At 46.6% G+C, this 18,770-nt stretch overlaps 1 protein-coding gene across 1 annotated transcript in view; it reads left to right on the top strand.

The window, feature by feature from the left end:
- The window catches only part of ptk7b (protein tyrosine kinase 7b), a 48,234-nt gene extending 30,349 nt beyond the window's left edge, over nucleotides 1-17,885 (top strand). The window contains exons 2-20 of the mRNA XM_029174949.3: nucleotides 943-1,239; nucleotides 6,123-6,225; nucleotides 6,390-6,574; nucleotides 7,725-7,872; nucleotides 9,657-9,787; nucleotides 11,172-11,438; nucleotides 11,641-11,777; nucleotides 11,881-12,016; nucleotides 12,563-12,682; nucleotides 12,878-13,027; nucleotides 13,340-13,487; nucleotides 13,604-13,731; nucleotides 14,166-14,366; nucleotides 14,689-14,850; nucleotides 14,954-15,186; nucleotides 15,264-15,344; nucleotides 15,589-15,740; nucleotides 15,870-16,048; nucleotides 16,154-17,885. Of these exons, the coding sequence (XP_029030782.1) occupies nucleotides 943-1,239; nucleotides 6,123-6,225; nucleotides 6,390-6,574; nucleotides 7,725-7,872; nucleotides 9,657-9,787; nucleotides 11,172-11,438; nucleotides 11,641-11,777; nucleotides 11,881-12,016; nucleotides 12,563-12,682; nucleotides 12,878-13,027; nucleotides 13,340-13,487; nucleotides 13,604-13,731; nucleotides 14,166-14,366; nucleotides 14,689-14,850; nucleotides 14,954-15,186; nucleotides 15,264-15,344; nucleotides 15,589-15,740; nucleotides 15,870-16,048; nucleotides 16,154-16,314 (3,119 nt within the window). The 3' untranslated portion in view covers nucleotides 16,315-17,885. The remainder of the gene's footprint in view (nucleotides 1-942; nucleotides 1,240-6,122; nucleotides 6,226-6,389; nucleotides 6,575-7,724; nucleotides 7,873-9,656; nucleotides 9,788-11,171; nucleotides 11,439-11,640; nucleotides 11,778-11,880; nucleotides 12,017-12,562; nucleotides 12,683-12,877; nucleotides 13,028-13,339; nucleotides 13,488-13,603; nucleotides 13,732-14,165; nucleotides 14,367-14,688; nucleotides 14,851-14,953; nucleotides 15,187-15,263; nucleotides 15,345-15,588; nucleotides 15,741-15,869; nucleotides 16,049-16,153) is intronic.
- The last annotated feature ends 885 nt before the right edge of the window (nucleotides 17,886-18,770 follow it).

Genomic DNA, 18,770 nt, shown 5'->3' with positions numbered 1-18,770 from the left:
ATGGCATAGTTATTTGTTGCAGCCTTTTTTCGGCCTCTCTATGTGTCTTGTTTGAAGAGACCAGGTTTTTCCTGCGTCGTTTTGTGTGCTCATCAGCTGGAGCCACCTGCAGCACAGACAAAGGTGGGCCTGATAGCAGGCAGACAGGCGGCAGGCAGACAGCAGCGGCGGGTGAGGAGGGTCAAACACGGAGGGATTATCTTGGATCAACTTCAACACGATCCTTGATTTAACAGTCGTGAAAGATCCTCCTGTTGCCTGGCTCCAGGTCTGAGAGGGCATGAAGGCCCTACACGCCGTGTCATGCAGGTGTGGGTCTGCTCGGTAACCATGACGTCAGGTATGAGAACAAGCCTGCTGGGACAACCTGTTGAAGTCGAGATTGATGCGCAATTTGTTACACTGACTGTGCAAATATGAAGACAGAGTGTCGCTGGAGCAGCCGTTGATTTATATTATAAGCACCCAATTCCCAGAGTTCACAGGAAGGTAAAAGATATTTACTTAAAATAAAGAATACTATGTAGTAAAAGAGAATAAAGTGTTATTCTGTGCCTGCAGTGCCCGTCACCCAGTAGCCATTTCCTCCAGTGACATGTGGGTAAATAGAGCAGAAAATGCATCTCCCATAAAGCCTGTGCACAGCATCATGAGGGTAAATCACAGATTTAAGTGTCCGTGAGGATGGAGTGGTGACTTAAGGAATCTGCTAAAGCCTCACACCCACCTTCCCGTCATGCAGCATCAAGTGTTTTCTTCATGTTGGGCCTGATCATTTTATGGCCGACACAATTCATGGCCGGCCTGCGCTGTCTAAACGTCACATTCCTCCACAGGGCTAAGTGGTGGCCATGGCGTGCATTTAATGAACGGAAAAAGCCGTAAAATGTCAACAACGGCCCCATTCTAGTCCTGCTCATTCTCTCCGTTTCTCTCTTCCAGTCCTGTCCACCCAGGCTGCCGCCATCCAGTTCACCAAGGAGCCCAAATCCCAGGATGCCTTGCACGGCCGCAGCGCCATGCTGCGCTGCGAGGTCAGCGACCCGCTCGACGTCCGCTACAGCTGGCTCCACGACGGCCGGGCCCTGGAGAGCAGCGAGAGGCGCTTCCAGGAGGGCAGCAACCTCAAGTTCACGGCCGTGGACCGGCTGCTGGACGCCGGGAACTTCGAGTGCGTGGCGCAGAACACGCTCACCGGGGAGTCGCTCCACTCCACCAACGCCTCCTTCAATATCAAGTGTGAGTGCCTCGCATGGGGCGGCTCTCGCCCTCCATCTCGTTTCCTGAGTGGGAATTGCCAGCTGACAGAGTTTCACGATGGCAACAAGGGTGTGCATTCAGCGTCTGGCGCAAAAAAGCAAAACAAAAGTCCCTGGATAAGATGACGGGTAGTATGAGCTGCAGGAATGCGTCCACCTTTGTGGCTTCCTCTCCCTCTCTCCAAAGGAAACTGGATCTCTGTGCCACCAAGCATGTGTTTCTTGTTGCTTGTTTTTTGTCTCATCCATTGTGTAACACTCTTTTCCCATATATCCTAACGGCCTTTTGTCTGGAAATGACTAAGCAGCGTCATTTACCTTCCAGCCATATAATTATGTAGGTTTGGATTAACGCGGCCCTCGATGCGCCGGCTTTTTATTGATGTCAGGCTCTTCCTGACATTTTCTAAACGTTTTGTCCCATTAAGGGAAAGCACACTAGTGTCTTAATAGTGTTGTTCAGCCCCATAACTAAACCTCAGCGGCTCTGTTTCGCTTCACAGGAAGCCATGGGAGTATTGCACGGCCCCGTTTAGGATAAATAACAACCTTGTTCACATATTGTAGAAGGCCCTCAGGTACCAGTCCACTGAAAAGCCTTTGTATTTTCCAAACACTGGGTTTGTGCTGTTGGCAGAAGAAAACAAACAGCAAAGAGTCGCTGGCTCCATGTGGGGAACGTTGTCCTCTAGCTACTTCCAGCCACAAGGTTTTTGTCTTTGCGGCGATGTTATTTGTTCACAGGCTGATTACAAGAACAGATGAGGGTTTAGACCTCCTCATAGAGAGGGACAGGAAGGGGGGGGTTAAGCCCGCTCTATGCTGCGTCTCCACCAGGAGCTATTTGTGGCGTGTGATGTTAAGCGCAGGCTCCGAGCATTGAGATGTTTTGGGCAGACAGAGCAAAGCAAGACATCCGCTTTCTAAACCTCATCTGATTTGAAAGGAGTCGCTTTTATGTTTTGCAATTAAACGTGATCAAGTGCGTAAGTGGTGCTCAACTGACATTCTCCCACAGATTAAACAGAGGAAGCCAAAAAGAAAAAAAAAAAACGAGTTAGACACGAAGCACCAGTTTTTAAGAGCTGGCCTAGAATAAACTGCATCATCTGCCAGGTCCTTACTGTCACACACTTCAACTAAAGGAGGCTTAATTTTTATTGAAAGGAGCATGGTGGTAATTTTTATTTAGTTATCTTTAATCTTAGTGGACTTGTTTAATCCTGGAACTTTATATGAACACTTGTTTAGATGTTGGGAAGTCTTAATATCAACAGCAGTTTATGCTTATGTTCTGCCAGGACCTGCGAGATTAAGAACCTCATGCAGCGCAACACGCAGATTGGAGTAATCCCGCTCGTATTAGTCCCGGCATCTCTGTGCACGCTGTGTGTGTTTGTCCTGACACAGGTCGGCTGATCGTCCCCGACAGATTGCACCGTGTTTTGCCACATGTTGTCATATTTCCCCAACATACATTTAACGAGCGATAAAGCCGGACTTTAAAGCGAATGCCGCCTCTGGCTTTAATCCTGTGTGTGTGCTCACTCATGTGTGTGCTTGTTTGCGTGTGGAGGAGTAAATGTGGGTTACATGGGGAGGGGGGAGTCCAGGGGTCTTACATATGTACTGTACGCTGACTGTAGTGGAGGAGATGTCTCCCTCCCCGTCCCACCTACTGCAGAGAAAGTTAATTTATCTTGGTCTCAACAGTGGATGAGCAAATCCTGAGCAAATGTTCCCCCTCTGTTTTCACTAATAGACCCCCCCCCCATCCTTCCGTCCGTTCGAGTACCGGGTCCCTGTGGCCGACTTCATGCAGCAGAGGCGTCGGGCTCAGGCATCACTATTATCAGCCTGTTTGTTGACCCTGCAGGCAACGCAGTAACGAGATGCAGACCCATATTGTTGTTGGAAATGGAGGAGGAACGGAAACATGCAGCAGAACCACAGCGGAGGATATTTTCCAGCCTCTGTTGTCTTCCATTCACATAAACACACACGCGCCATCTTGGTTTAATCATACGTGTCCTTAGCCCACATTGTTACAGCGAGGGCCCTGCATGTCCAAGTTGTGCCGTCCCCTCAACATTTCCCACAGCTTGGTAGTTAGTTTCTGTTCCTCCTGTAGCTGAATGAAATGCAGCTCCTCATCTTTAATGACCCTGGCTCCAGCCGTCATCTTCTCCCTGCAGAGCGGCTGTGCTCCGGTGTTGAACTTTATTTCTTCCCTTCCTCTTCTTCCTCCTCCTCCTCTTTGCCTTGTCAGAGCAGTGGCAGCATCCCTTTGAGTTGCCTTAGTTTGCTGCCTGGCCTTGTTGACCTCTGTCTTCCACAGCTGATAAAATCTGACACCTCCTCTAACACAGTGTGCCGTCTCTGTCACGCCAGGATTGTGCTGGGGCACTTCTTTTTTTTTTTTCTTTTTTTTTTTTTTTACTTTCACTGGAGCCAGGTTTACAGTCTGAAGCCAGTGTGCCACATGTTTTGGTATTTCCATACCCATATGGTGCTGTCAGTCCAATCATACCCTAACATTCCCCTCCATAACACCATCCACCCCTCCTCTTCCCCATGGCAACGAATCCGCTCGTCCGCTGGTCGCGTGAACAGACGCGCAGACGTACACACAGCTGCCTTTTGGCACATTGAGGGATGGGTAGTCTGAGCATCTGTCTTGACTACACCCTCACAATTCATCTGTTATCATCCCCATGTTGATAGGGCTTCCTGTTGTGCTTCCCACATAATAATTATACACCCCTAATTATGGCGTTAGCTGCTAGACCTGCTCCAACACTTAGTCATGCATTCTAAGGAGGATTACACCAAAGTATTTCCCTCTAATAGGTTATGAAAGAGCGCCTTCTGTTTGTCGTGAGGACAGCTGGAGAAACCTGAACTGTGAATGTCTGTTAGTGGAGCACGGGGTTGGAGCCCTTGGCTGTTGGAAATCCAGGTCAGATTGAAAACGGAATGACACCAAGAGCTGGTCTTAGCCCGCCGTAGGACAAAAGGGCCCAGGACCGGTGGAAACCCGAGACCTTCATGGGGCAGATTGTGCTGGCCGTGGTGTCTGCACACAGCCAGAGGTCACTCTGTACGGGGGATGTTTTCATTCACTCGAGGCCTTTTCCCCATTCAGTGTCACACAAGCTGTCTGGTTCTTTACGCTGTTCTACACTCATGCCGCTGGAATGTAAAAGCTTCATACAAACTTAGAAAGGTGTCAACGGGTTTTCCCCAAGAAAGACGTACAGGAACAGAATTTGAGAAGTTATAATCTGTATGTCAAAGTCTTTTTTTTTTTTTTTCATTTGCCGGTAGAGAGAAGAAACACGCATGGACTTTTATGAAGGAAGCATAGAAAATGGCTTTAAAAGGCAGCCATATGTCCTGAGGATGACAGTTTGACACCACCTGATGGTAGAAACACCCACCTGTTACTCTAGGCAGGTTAAAACAAATTCTACAATTTCATTTGCAAATGATGTTTGGCTTGGATCGGACTGTCAGTCCTACAGCAGATGGTGCTTGTCATTCCATCTTAATCCTTCACAATAGCTTAGTGTTTCTCCCCACCGTGTCGGACTCTTGGGCTCCTACTGGTAACAAATGAGTGTCTGAGCCCTGTCATAGCTGGGATGACGCCGTCATCATCTCTCCATCAATTGCTGGAATGTTTGCATTAATGCATCCATAACGCTTTTTGCTATCGCACTCTGAGTTGTTGGTGCTTGGGTGAAGCTAATGAGCAGCGCCTGGCTCAGAGCAGGATATAAGCAGGGGACTCGCGGGTCCAGTTCCGGTTTCCAGTGATGCCCCAGGGTGCAGGGAACCGCCGGCTCGTTCTTACCGTTGACAGGCCCTCCTCGAGTGCCCACTCGGACTTCTGAGGTTCCGCGTCCCGTCTCGCGACGTTGCACGACTGCTCGTGCCATGCATATTTCATAAATGATCTGCACAGTAGCAGAGATGCAGCCACACGATTCAGCCATTGCCCATAGATTTATATGTAAACATTGGTTAATGAGTGGATGCACAGCTATGTAGTTTCTGCATTTTGTACAACCGCAGCTTATATATTATCGCTCGCTAAACATTTAACTTAACCGACTCAGGCCTTACTGCATGAGCTATACTTACTTTGGACATTTCAAAGACTAATGCCGTGAAATACGATTATGTTAACCATGCTACCACGTCTAGGGAAGTATTTTCTGCTATGTTGGTGTTGGTATGTTGGTGATATACGTGAATCCCAGGGGCACTGGATCAGATCCTAATGGAGAAACCACGTTGTTCTCATCATTTCTCCCTGCACCAAGATTCATGGAGCAACGGTGGATCAGTTTCCTGCCATCTGTGTTCCTCGTTAATTGTCCCGTTGATCAGTCGGTCAGGTGTCGGGTTACCTGATGGGATGAGTAATGTCAAAGCCGCTGATCAGATTTAAATCATCCTGAGCAACAGATGGACGACTACTTGTCAAAGCATTTTACACACTATAAAGGGGGATGTGAAACATGATAACTGTTGAAAATGTCTCTCTTCCTCCTAAGCCGGTCCATGAACTGTCCATTAGACGTCATTAGACGTCCACGATGAGCTTTACTCAGGTCCAGCTCATTCGTATGATGTCAGCTGACCCAATGCCTCCTTGTTCCCAAGTGGTAGGACAGTCGCAGTGATGGCCTCAACTCTGCTCTCCCACTGCACCTATTAGTAATGTTGTGTCCCCCACAGGGACAGATGACGGCTACTTAAATCAATTTCTCTTCCTGTCCTTCTGAGCTACTCCTCTCGTCCTGCTGTGCGTCATCTCTCTTCCCGCTTACACTTTCTTCTGTTCTTTCTTTGCAGGGTTAGAAAGCGGTGGAGTGACTCTGAAGGAGCCCGCATCAGAAGGAGACATCGAGAGCTCTGAGCCTGTTACTTTGCGTTGTCATATTGATGGTCACCCACGGTGAGTTTCCTCTGTTTGAGTCCACACGGTCACGGACCACCTTTTTCTTTCATCCCCTGGCTCCTCACCTTTGTGCCTCTTCATCAATCACCCCACGCCTTCCTTCACTCTGCCTACTGTCCCTCCCTAAATCACCGTCTCCCACCTCTTCCTCTCTCCTTCAGGCCGACTTGCCAGTGGTTCAAAGATGGGGTGAAGCTGACGGAGAAGAGCCATCAGCTCAATAATAAAGAGAGGACAGTGACCTTAAAGAGTGCCAGTCCAGACGACAATGGCCTGTACTACTGCTGTGCCAAGAATGCAGCTGGACACGTCTGCAGCAACAGCAACTTCACTCTCAACATAATTGGTGTGTTTCCTGCCACTCAACTTGTTTAACCATAGGGCATTGCTCTGAGAGACTGAGAGCAGAAAGTGATGGAGTTTCTAATGTTGTTACCAGAGAGAGTGTTTTCACCCTCCTCCTCCTCCTCCTCCTCCCACTCAGAAAACATCATAAACGTCTCCAGAGCAAACAATAACACAGGCTCCTCTTACTGGAGGCGGGTCTCTGTTGATCTGTCTGCATAACTGTAGCGTCCGTGGACGGTTTGTTGTAGAGCGAAGGGGTTTATTTGTCTACGGGTTCCTATAACATGACCTTTCTCGTTCGTGGTCCCCTCTAACACGCCGCAGAACTAGTGCCGTGCAGAAACCCGACGCAGAGTTTCACTCTAATTAGCCACCTGCGTCTCACACACAGACTCCAGGTTAGCACCTGGGCGAGGGAAGAATGGGTAATTGTTAAGTTTCCAGTTACGGCGTCGCCACCCTCCTTTCTTCCATAGGACTGCACCTTAAGGAAAGGCTGAAGGCTGACAGATTTAGACAGGTTTTCAGAGCTCTGTCATGGCTTTTTGAGTCAAAGCCTTCTACTTCCTGGGTGGGCCAGGTGGGCTTCTGTTTGTTCACGCAGGCCAGCAGCCGTATCCTCAACCCTCCACCAGCTACTGTAGCTGTATTTGTTACCTTCCCTTAACCTGCTTTATGATTATTTACATGTTTTTATTGAACTGGATATTAATGCAACAACCATGACCATGCTATGCAACCAGTGATTGTTACTTCTGTTATGTATAAATCTGACCATTCTAGTGCAGACTTTCTAGTTTCCATAGTAGCAAATCCCACTTGAGTTCTAACCCCAGTTTCTTGGAATAGCATGAGAGATGATATCCTGTGTGTAATTCTACAATCTGAGGGGTAAAAAGAATATAATGGTCCAGATAAGCTCCAGGGCCTGTTCACTGACCTCATTACGTCTCCCTGGGGCCCCTGAGGTGTTGACACACACCGCCACCTGAAGGCTGCTCGCTCACCGGCCGCACGCTGCTGTTGGCAGCTTTTAATAAAGCCCAGGGTTGGTCGGTGCGACGCATGAGGGCCTCCGCGCAGATGGAACTTGATGGTCCAGAGCCTCCAGATGAAATCATGCAGATGTTTGTTTGCCTCTCGAGCAGATAAGAGTTTTCCACGGCCGGTGGTCTCCCCCGAGGACCAGGTGGTGAACAGGAACGACGAGGCCATGTTCCACTGCCAGTTCACTGCAGTGCCCACCCCAACGCTGGAGTGGTACCACGAGAACGAGCTGCTCGTTAACAAGTCTCGGTATGTTGAGAGTCTGCACTTACTTTGACCAAAAAGTAGGAAATGTATTGAAAAGCTAATTCTTACACCCAGTCGCACCCGTAACTAATGATTTCCAGCTTTCCTTTTCATGTCTTGCTATTATATAAGTTTCAGCTTCAGTTATTCTTTCAAATCCAGTGTTTGAACCCCGTGACTCTCCGTTCTGTGTACTGTCTCAACTAAATTGCCCATTGAAAATGTTATGACTAGAAGAGAGCTCTTTAAAGTTCCTTTGCGCTCCACTGTACATCATTTGAACACAGTCCTTCTCACCACCCTGCAACAAAAGCCTTTGCAGCTCTCCACCAGTGGAACCCCACAAGCTGTAATCAATTTACCAGCATGTCCCCTATGAACACGAAAGTACTAGGTAATAACCAATTTCTATACGTCATCCTCAGGGATCACAGCACACCATTCTTACACATGGAGAACCTAGGTTTCATTTTTAAAATAATTATTGTGCACAGCGTGAAAAGTCAGTAAAGGACTCCGATACCAATAGTTAGTCATTTGTGTAATGAGCCTGTCAGAGGCGGGTTTGGTCACTGAGCCGGTGATGAGTCAGCACCAAGATTAGAGACACATGAATAATATATGTGGCTATAAAACACACACACCTCATAGCAGAGGTGTTCTGTGTTTTATTTATTGATCTAGGCTGATTATAATTCAGCGTATTGCAGGGGACGTCACCTGTCTCCCACGTGCACCGTTTTGACAAACCCTCCAGATTATGTATGAATGCGTGACATGCGCTTCTTGTGTGTGAAACCAAGGAAAATACCTACTGGAGGTGAGCTCAAAGCTATTTTGGAAAGAGGAATTCTGCCCCATGGGTCAGAGGTAATCTGTAGGCACAGAATGTGAGACCATAGCATGTAGCTGTAAAAATGATTGCTTTTTACACCACTGCCTTTGTTCATTGTGTTGGTAGTTATCTTAGATGGTTGTCAGAGAAAAGTTCTCCTCTTGGGGGGGAAACACACACAAGCTCCCAAAGCTAATTTCCCCATCTGTTATTGAACAGAGAAGAAAAGATGACATAGAAATATCACTAATCCTGAGGGAACCCACGGAACCAGACAGTCCTGGATGAATCCTGCTCCTACAACATCCCTCATTTGTACCTTCGTTCACTTCTCTGTTCTTTTCATGGTCACTTCTCCCATTAGCTCTATAATTGTTACATAACTTCTGTATAGTGGACTGATCCAGTCTTTGGACATGATTTCTGGGCTGTGTGGGATATCCAGTTTCCTGCCCGTCATCCCTAGAGCTGAATTAGGGTCAGCTTTTAATCATGTCACATCCCATCGCTTCCTAGCAGCAGTATTTCCCCCTTGGCTGCCAGAGACCAACCATCAGCTTTAACCTCCGCGAATACAAACTTTTCAATGAACTCACCATGTTGAACAGTTTTCTTTGTTTCCTGTGGAAACATTCTCAGCATCTACTTGAACCTATTTGGAACAGCAGATGGTTTTGGTTTAGTGGATCGGGGCAATATTCAGTGTCAGGTGTGCCAAGAAAAGTAGACCTCCATTTTCTGGCGCTCCTTGAATTGTCCTGTGTGGCGGAACATCTCCATCTGCTGCTGCTGGCAGAGCAAAACAAAGACTGGGAATAGTTTGCACTTCTGCAGAGAACTGACATATATGAGCCCACTGTCCGCGATTAATGTGTGGCGGGGAGTTTATTGCTTTGAGAAAGATGGAATGCAATATTTGTAGTAAGTGTGTAATGTGTTTCCTTCCCTACAGAGTGGTTCTGCTCACCAACGGCACGCTGCTGATCACCCAGGTAAAACCCAGGAACACGGGGACCTACAGGTGCGTCGGCCGCGGCCTCAGAGGGTCCCGCGTTCCACTTGAGGCTTCCCTCCTCATAGCTGGTACGTACACGCGCACACATGCACACACACACACACACACGTGGGGACACTTGGCTGGTCCCCATGTTGTCCACAATGTCCTCACTTTGATAGGAAAAACATGGTTTGTGGTCCCCACAAAAAACACGCACGCACGCTTGCAGTTGTTAAACTGGTGACAGATAAACACCTGTGGTTCTGTAATCTGAGCATGAGAGGGGAATTCGGGTCACATATTTATTCTGCCCTCCTCATTTTTTTCCTCCCTCCCTCTCCTCCTCTGGTTCTTTCACTTAGCACCAGATCTCTCCTGTGATAATCGCATTTCCCTATTGACGTCCGGCCCAGCTGCATCCACTACTCGCTGTGTTGAAGCATTTTCCTGCTTCCCCTAAATATTATTTCCTCCATCAGTCCAGCTGTTCCCCGCTGCTTGTGGAGCTCGACACGCCTCCTCCGAGTGTGGCAACCGCTGGCACAACCGTAGCGTTGACTCAAACAGGCTAACGAGCAGCGTAATTATTAGGTTGTGAAAACGTCTAGCGTTGTTAAACCTGCTCATTATACGACAGAACTAGTGCGTATAACGTCGTGCTTCTGATTCAGGCAGGGAAATTAGTGTTAAATACAAGTCGAGGCACATCAAAGCTGCTTCAATTTTTGTCTCTCACCTTGGGTCTAAAAAGGCGCATCACTACAACAACTGTTGAACGGCCGCTCGAGCCTAAAGTGTTATCAAACCTCAGTATTCTTTCATCTTTCTAATCAGCCGGCATTTTCAAACGCAAGCGCGTGCGAGTCAAATATTCTGAATGAGCTCCCGGCTGAACGTTCTGCACATTTTAGTGTCGTGAACACTTGATTCCTCTCACACTGCCCCTTTTCCTCCCAAGGGGTTTGGATTAACAGGGTGCGATTGTATGTGCAGTTTTAACCCAGTGAACCGCAGCTCCACTTAAATACCTTAATTCACTTAATCTGAAGTAATCCCTGCAGGCATTATTGGGGATTGTGTCACAGCTGAATTCAGTATTTAGGGACAAGTTTAAACAGTCCCTCCATCCTCACTCCGCCTCATTCATTTCACTGGACTCCCCCTCTCCTGGCTCAGCTTTCATCTCCTGAGAAATGTGCATTCCCGTCTAATTAATTGATTTAGATCCTAGATTTGTAGAAGGTCGCAGCCGCTGACCAGCTTTCATAGCAGTGTTGGCCAATAAAGTATTAATGCTTATTTGGGGTTCACACAGTGGTGGGAGGTCTTGTGGGTTTGGATCACAGATCCTGTTCCACTTTCTGTGCAGCAGTAGCTGGTTTTTATATGAGCCTCCTCACACAGGCCAGAGGTAATTCCCATAACCCTCCCCGCTGACAAGTCTGTGGTTCCCACTGTTCTTTTCTACAGAGATAGAAGACATGGTGCCCAAGATGTCCAGGGTTTCTGAAGCGAACACCATGCAGCGCGTGGCCTGCCGTCCGCCCCGAGGCAGACCTGAGCCTGAGGTGTGGTGGGAGAGAGGAGGCCAGCGGGTCCCCAGTGAGGGCAGGGTGTACCAGGAAGGCCTGGATCTGGTCTTCAGTCCTACAGAGGCGGGCGACTCAGGCACCTACACCTGTGTGGCCAGGAACAAGGCTGGACGCAAGACGCAGAATGTCACCTTCACCGTAGCGAGTGAGTGATATATGGTTCTACAGAGTCTTTTTTTTTTTTTTCAAATATATAATATTTATTCGAATATATAATTTGAATACTTTAGTTTTAGAATAGGTCTTGTCATAACAATCATACAGCTAGTACTGTGTTTGTGCTCTTTGTGTGTGTAATTGTAATAGATTCCTGTTGGAATGACGTCTTATGCTTGTTTATCCCAAAGCTGCTCCTGAGTGGGTTGCCATGCCCCAGGACAGCAAGCTGGAGGAGGGCAAACCGGGCTTCCTCCACTGTTACGCTCACGCCAACCCTGAACCCGAGGTCACCTGGTTCCGCAACGGCAACATGATCCTGGCGGAGGTTAGTGAATCACGCTCATGCAGTCGGAGGAGCTGATGGAAAATAATCTGGGCTTTGTGTTTTTGTGACGGGAGAATTCTGCTTAACAGCTCTTCTTTTCTAGGACACCCGTTACAAGGTGTTTCATAACGGCACCCTCATGATCAACAACGTGGAGGTGTACGACGCACATGTTTACGGCTGTGAAACCAGGACTGTGGGTGGCCGGCTGTCTGGGCAGGCTAAGGTTACTGTGCTGGGTAAGCTGGCTCTCGAAATCAATATGTACAGTGGAATACACCCATTACCTGATTCCTTAGACTGAAGAACGTGTAATGATAATATCTTATTGAGGTGCTAGTGAGAGATAGAGAGCTGGGAGAAAATAGAAATCTAGCCATGCCTTTAGGGCTTTTACTTTCCTAAAATAGAAACTGCTTGACCTGTGTCTCTCTGGACTACAGAGGTGTTAACTGTGAATCATGCATGTCTCCTCTATTTGAACACATTGTCTCCCTGATAAATTCCTATCTCCTATAGCATTAGTGTGATAGATGGTCTGACATGCCAGTGTTTTGTCTGGCCAATCTCTCTGTTTATATGATTCAGCCCCTGATAGGTGTCACCTTTATCATCAGATCTGTGTGCGTGTAGACACATTTTCCCAACTGTGTCTGAACATGATTTTTCAGCCTAATGTGATTTCATCTGTGGCGTGAGCTGCACAAAAGAGGCTTTGACACTGGCCCCGCCTTCGTGTGTTTACCATGTGTGAAATGTGTGCTATCTTTGAACTTGTGTTTCAGAGAAGCTAAAGTTTACGCCGACCCCTCAGCCGTCTCAGTGCCTGGAGCTGGACAAAGATATCAACATCCAGTGCTCAGCCAAAGGCAGAGAGCCACCGACCATCCGCTGGACTAAAGCAGGTACACACACCACTGGCTTATCTTTAGACCACGGCGGCTTCAATCAGATAAGGAAATGGATGTTCAACAATTTCTTAAGGAACTATAGGAAATCAATGAATGAAATCAATTTAAACACATAAATTCCCTATGCAGATGCTGATTAATAACCCCCCCCCCCATCTTGTCCCTGTGTCTCTTTGTGTCCTCCTTCAGACGGGCAAGAGTTGCCACCTCACGTGGAGCAGAGGAACGGCCAGTTGCACTTCACAAAGGTCACGCGCAGTGACGCCGGTGACTACAGCTGCATCGCCTCAAACAGCCGGCAGGGGGAGATCAGAGCATTGGTCACCCTGATCGTGGCCGGTAAAACCACTTACTCATTATTCTGAATGCAGGGGACTTGTTAAAGGACGGGGTCATGCTACCGTCTTAGCCAACAGTCCCACATATAAAGCTTTTGGGAACTGGTTTTACGAGTAGGCAGCCACTGATGGTTCTAAACTGGTGGCAAACACAGCAGCATGCACTGTCTCCAGTGGCGTTTTTATAGTCCAGTAATGAGTTTCATTTGGGTCGCGGAGTGAGACCACGTTAACCACAGTAACCACTGCAGATGTCCCCATAGTGATAAATGTTATGTATTAATGAGCCTGTTTGTGTTTGTTCTGCATACAGTATACATCCGCTTTAAGGTGGAGCCAGATAATACGACGGTTTACCAAGGTCACACAGCGATCCTGCATTGTCAGGCCACAGGTGATCCTGAGCCTCACATCCACTGGATGGTCAAGGACAGGATGCTGGATATCAGTAAGAACCGCAGGTAAAGGCCACAGCTGCAGCTCAGCTATTGTGGATTGGCATCAACAAATTTCAATCAAAATTCATGAAGCAAAGAGTTTCCCAGTCTGACATAGACTCTACGCCTCCTCCCTCCAGGTTCCAGAAGATGCCCAACGGTTCGCTGGTGATTACAGATGTCACTACAGACGACACCGGCAGATACACATGTGTGGCCGGAAACAGCTGCAGCATCAAAGACCGTGTGGCTCAGCTGTATGTAGTGGGTGAGTTGGACATGCACACAAGTGTTCCACAGGCTTCTTTTATCAGGAGCCAAGGTGCACACGCGGGACGTAAGCCCGGATCAAAGAGTCGAGATGAAGGCATTAATTAAACCGTCGGCGTCGCTGCCCGTCATCCATCTCAACAGGCTAATAACCACGACACGTCTGAGGCCATTGCTGTCACTGAGGTGATGGACTTGGCAGACGTTAGATTTAATAAGATGTAATAACATTTAACACTTTGGGGCTCATTGTGTTGACTGAAGCAACAAAGCACAGCCACACACTAACACTAGTGTCATATATTTATTTATTTTCCCCTACAGAAGGAGCCCGAAAGTCCAGATTAGAGTAGAGGACACCTAGTTTACTCTTGTTTGTTCGTAATACCTTATGTTAAGGTCCTGTTGTTAATCCCTGCTTTTGCCCAACAGACAAACCAGTGCACCCCCATGATGAAGACGGTGACAGAGCCCCTTACAAGATGATCCAAACCATAGGCCTGTCAGTTGGCGCAGCAGTGGCTTACATCATTGTTGTGTTGGGCCTCATGTTCTACTGCAAGAAGAGACGCAATGCCAAGAGGCTGCAGAAGGGCCAGGACGGAGAGGAGCCAGAGATGGAGTGTCTCAATGGTAGGAGTTTGATGCTTGATGGGGAAGAATGTTTATGGATTTGGAAAAGCAGCCAAGAGGTTATGGGAGGGTTCATATACACACAAGCTATTGGTCCTCAAATCGTTATTAAAATGTTTAGGATATCTGCTGCCACCTTGTGTCTGTCTTGGGTATTGTGCTTATCAGGTATACCTGTAGACAACATTTATATACACAAAGATAAAAGTTAAGATGGTGGTTACACAACAAACACATGCTTTATTATGTTTAGCAAATATTAAACCTTAAACCGTGTCCTTTTAATATAATGAATATTTACATTTGACTGTTGTTTTTTTAGGAGGGGCTGTTCAACAGAATGGCCACACCACTGCTGAGATCCAGGAAGAGGTGGCACTCACCAACATGGGTACCATGGCAACAACCGAAAAACGCCACAGCCATGTTAACAACGAGAAGCTCCACTTTCCTCGGGCAAACCTACAAACCCTCACAACTTTAGGTGAGCTACAGTTGTCTACAGTTCTTCACTCGTTTACTGGGAATTCCAGATACGTGATATTTGTGCTGCCTGTTTAATTTGTACCTTTTCAACGTGTGCTCAGGCAAAGGGGAGTTTGGTGAGGTGTTGCTGTCTAAAGCTAAGGGCATTGAAGAGAACCAGGAAGAGACCGTGGTGCTGGTGAAGAGCTTACAGACCAGAGATGAGCAGCTTCAACTCGACTTCCGCCGTGAAGCTGAAATGTTTGGCAAGCTCACCCATCCCAACGTCGTCCGCTTGTTGGGCCTCTGTAGGGAGGCAGAGCCACACTACATGATCCTAGAGTACTATGACCTGGTAAATACACAGATACACATGGAAATATACAGTATTGTTCCCTTAAATAACCTCCTTTTTTAACTTATTTTAATCAGGGAGATCTGAAGCAGTTCCTGAGAATTTCCAAGAACAAAGATGACAAGGTCAAATCTCAACCTATAAGCACCAAGACCAAAGTAAGTGTGACATGTTCCACAACTGACTCACAGCTCAGCTCTCAGCAATTTGAGTTATGTTTATGTTTTTAAGAACAGATAAGATAGGATCAGACCTAATCTCTGAATGTTAATCCAGAAGATGGTTACTACAGGTGTTGACACTAAAACATGGAAACAACACATGTTCAGGTCTTGATCCAAACCATTGGTTTAGATTAGAGGCAGTAACAGGGGGGATGATGTGTTTTCCATCTTTCTGCAGGTTTCCATTTGTGCCCAGGTGGCCCACGGGATGGAGCATCTGTCCAATCATCGCTTTGTCCACAAAGACTTAGCGGCACGAAACTGCCTGATCAACAGCCAGAGGCGTGTGAAGGTGTCATCACTCAGCCTGAGCAAGGACGTCTACAACAGGTTTGTTTGACGACGGTCACATTAAAGCATTACTTTTATAGAACAAATGAAAAAATTGAAACAAATAAATTCTAACTGCCACTGCTTTTCACTTGACTAATATTTTCTCTGTCGTCGGTGTGCATGAAGCGAGTACTACCACTACAGGCAGGCATGGATCCCACTGCGCTGGCTCCCGGCGGAGTCGGTGTTTGAGGATGACTTCTCCACCAAGTCTGATGTGTGGGCCTTTGGCGTGCTGATGTGGGAAGTGTTCAGCTATGGGGAAATGCCATACACCAAACTTAATGACGACGAGGCGCTGGAAGGTCTGTATGAAACTTGTTGTTTGGAGAAAAAAAGGATTATCAGAAAGAGAAATGTGGAAGATGAAAGTTGCTAATGTTAATTGTCGAAATCATTCCACCCTGTAGGTCTGAAGACGGGTAAACTGAAGCTGCCCATTCCGGAAGGGTGTCCCTCCAGGATCTACAAGCTCATGGTCCGCTGCTGGGCGCTCAGCCTCAAGGAGCGCCCCTCCTTCACAGATATCGTCCACGCTCTCGGAGACCTGCCCTCTGACAGCAAAGTCTGAGGAGAACTCTTACCAGCCCCCCTTTCCCCCCCTCAAAAGAAAGACAGGAATGCTGGATTTTTAGTCTCTCATTTCAGGGAGGAGGGTTGTGGAGAAAACATTTTTTTATATGCATTTCAAAACATAAATGAACGTGTGGATGAGACTTGTTCACCACATCAGTGGAAACACGTGCGTTTGTGAATGGCTTCCCCCGTGAGCAGTGCCAGGAGTGTACGTTTGCCTTAACTGCAGCTTGGATGACCCTCCCACCAGGTCCCTGCCTGTGGTTCCACTGTGACCCTGCCTGCCTGTCTGCAGCCACTCTGTCCCAGAGACATGCATTTGGTTGTTGTATTTTTTCTTTTTGTTTTTGTTTTTTTATGGAGCCTCGCGACCTCAGTGCCTCTACACTTGCACCCACACACTCGTTCGGAAACATTCAACTGCTTTGTAAGATGTTTGGTGCATTGCTGTCAGTGGCTCAGACTGATGAATGGTCTAAAGATTAGGGAGCTACCCACATGTTTTTAACTTAAAATGGGTTTTCCACTGAGTGAGACCATTTTTAACAGGTCTGCTTGAATCCAGTTGCCGACATCTAATGAACGCAGCACCTTTCTCCACTGTGTGTGTGTTTGTGTGTGTGCACGCTCCACTGAACTATTACTATGATATTGTATATGTTTTAAAGAAGCAGTGAAATGGGGATTGCATGAAGGTTCATTGTTGTTACCCTTTGCTGAAAAAGTAATGTTATTGCAACACTTCAGGAATAACACCTACAAAATCATCTAACGTATCACTAAGGAATATATTGAACAAGACTGTGCCAGTGTGGGCTTGATGTTTTGAGTGTTTTCTGTTGTATTAACTTTAAGGTGCTTAATGGTCACTACCAGTGGGTATTTCTTTACCATGTTAACGTCACAATGCTGTCAGTTGCAAGGATGCATCCTATCACTGTGTTGACCTACAGTGTGATGTCTTTAGAGGTCCAGTCACAGTTCCACTCCCGGTCCAGTTGTTGTGTGAAACGCCGCAAAGTGGACCAGGCAATGTGTACATAATGTAGAAACCATGCACTAACTTCACTTACAAGAATATCCCTCTCTCTCTCTGTATCTCGTGTGTAGAAGAACATGCAGGTGCCTGTTTATTTATGATGAAGGTCCTGTTTTTGTAGCGATGTCTATAATGGAAAGGTACTTCTCTGATGCTGTGTATTCATTCTCACAGTCTGTCTGGTTTGCAATCAGCCTGTTAACCAGCTAAATATGCAAACAAGTTACAAAGGAGGTCAAACGAGTGACTGCTGGTCACGTGTACTCATTAAAGTGCCTGGTAAATGAAGGATTATCTTAACTGTTCCTCAGTTTTTTTATATTATCTAATCAAATGCAATGGCCCTTGTTTATGGGCTTGTTTTTATACGTTGTTTTTAGTGTCCTTTTTTTTTATAAATGCTAGGCACTCACACCTAGACCTCTTCTTTTTTTTTTTTTAATCAGCTTCAGCAAATGATCACAGTAATCACAGATATATACAAAAGTATACATGCTGCTGTCAATAAAGGTTCACGGTGTTTTTAACCTGTTTTTACTGTGTTATGATTCACGTGGAGATGACAGAGTTGTGCTTAACTACTTTATGCAAGTGTGTGCAAAGTGGTTTTTACTTCCCACATGTCTAAGACACGTTTATTGTCCCTTAAGCTTATTTAACTGCCCACTAGGTGGCAGCATATATCTTTTACAGGTGTCCTAAACCAGACACAAATGCCCCCCCCCCCCCCCTTCATAATTATGTCTTGAGTTGAATAAGAACATCGCCTTTTATAGCTGCAAAAGAAGGTGCCCTTCAAAGTTCATGTTGTCTTTGATTCATGACTTTTTTTTAAAATCTGATAAATGTGTAGTAAATTAAAAACGGTCATATTTTAATCGCATGTGTCCAGCGTACTCGTTCGATCATCAGGTGCTGTCGCATCCTGCTCCTGTAAATCTGGACCATGGGCGTTTGTCTTACTTCACAGCCTGTGCTGGAGCTGGATCATATGATGTAGATGGAGAAATGGGCTTAACGTAAGACTGACACAACTTCCAACATTTGTAAATGAATTACAACTATTAAAAAGTAATTATGAAGGATGGCGTTTATCATTTAGCGTGTTGTTAAATGTATTGATGCTGCAGCTAATTTAGCTAAGTTAAGTTAATTTAAAACTACTTGTATTTCAGTTAAAAAAATAGGAACTTAGTTGAGGAACAATTTTCATTAACTATCATGTCGTTTGTCCCGACATGCCTGAGACCGGGTGGGTGGTGCTTGCGTCATCATGAAGCGCTGTAAGACACATGTGGAGACAAAACGATCAAACATTTCTTTTGATTGCTTCAGTCGCAAGGTTCAGGGACAGTGCATTGTGGGTAACTGTCAAGTCTGACGGACGCTTATTGTTATTAGCAAAGCGTCTT

This window comes from Betta splendens, chromosome 15, assembly GCF_900634795.4.
Source record: "Betta splendens chromosome 15, fBetSpl5.4, whole genome shotgun sequence".
Taxonomy (NCBI): domain Eukaryota; kingdom Metazoa; phylum Chordata; class Actinopteri; order Anabantiformes; family Osphronemidae; genus Betta; species Betta splendens.
The sequence above is the reverse complement of the archived record's forward strand: the minus strand, read 5'-3'. Positions and strand labels throughout refer to the sequence as shown.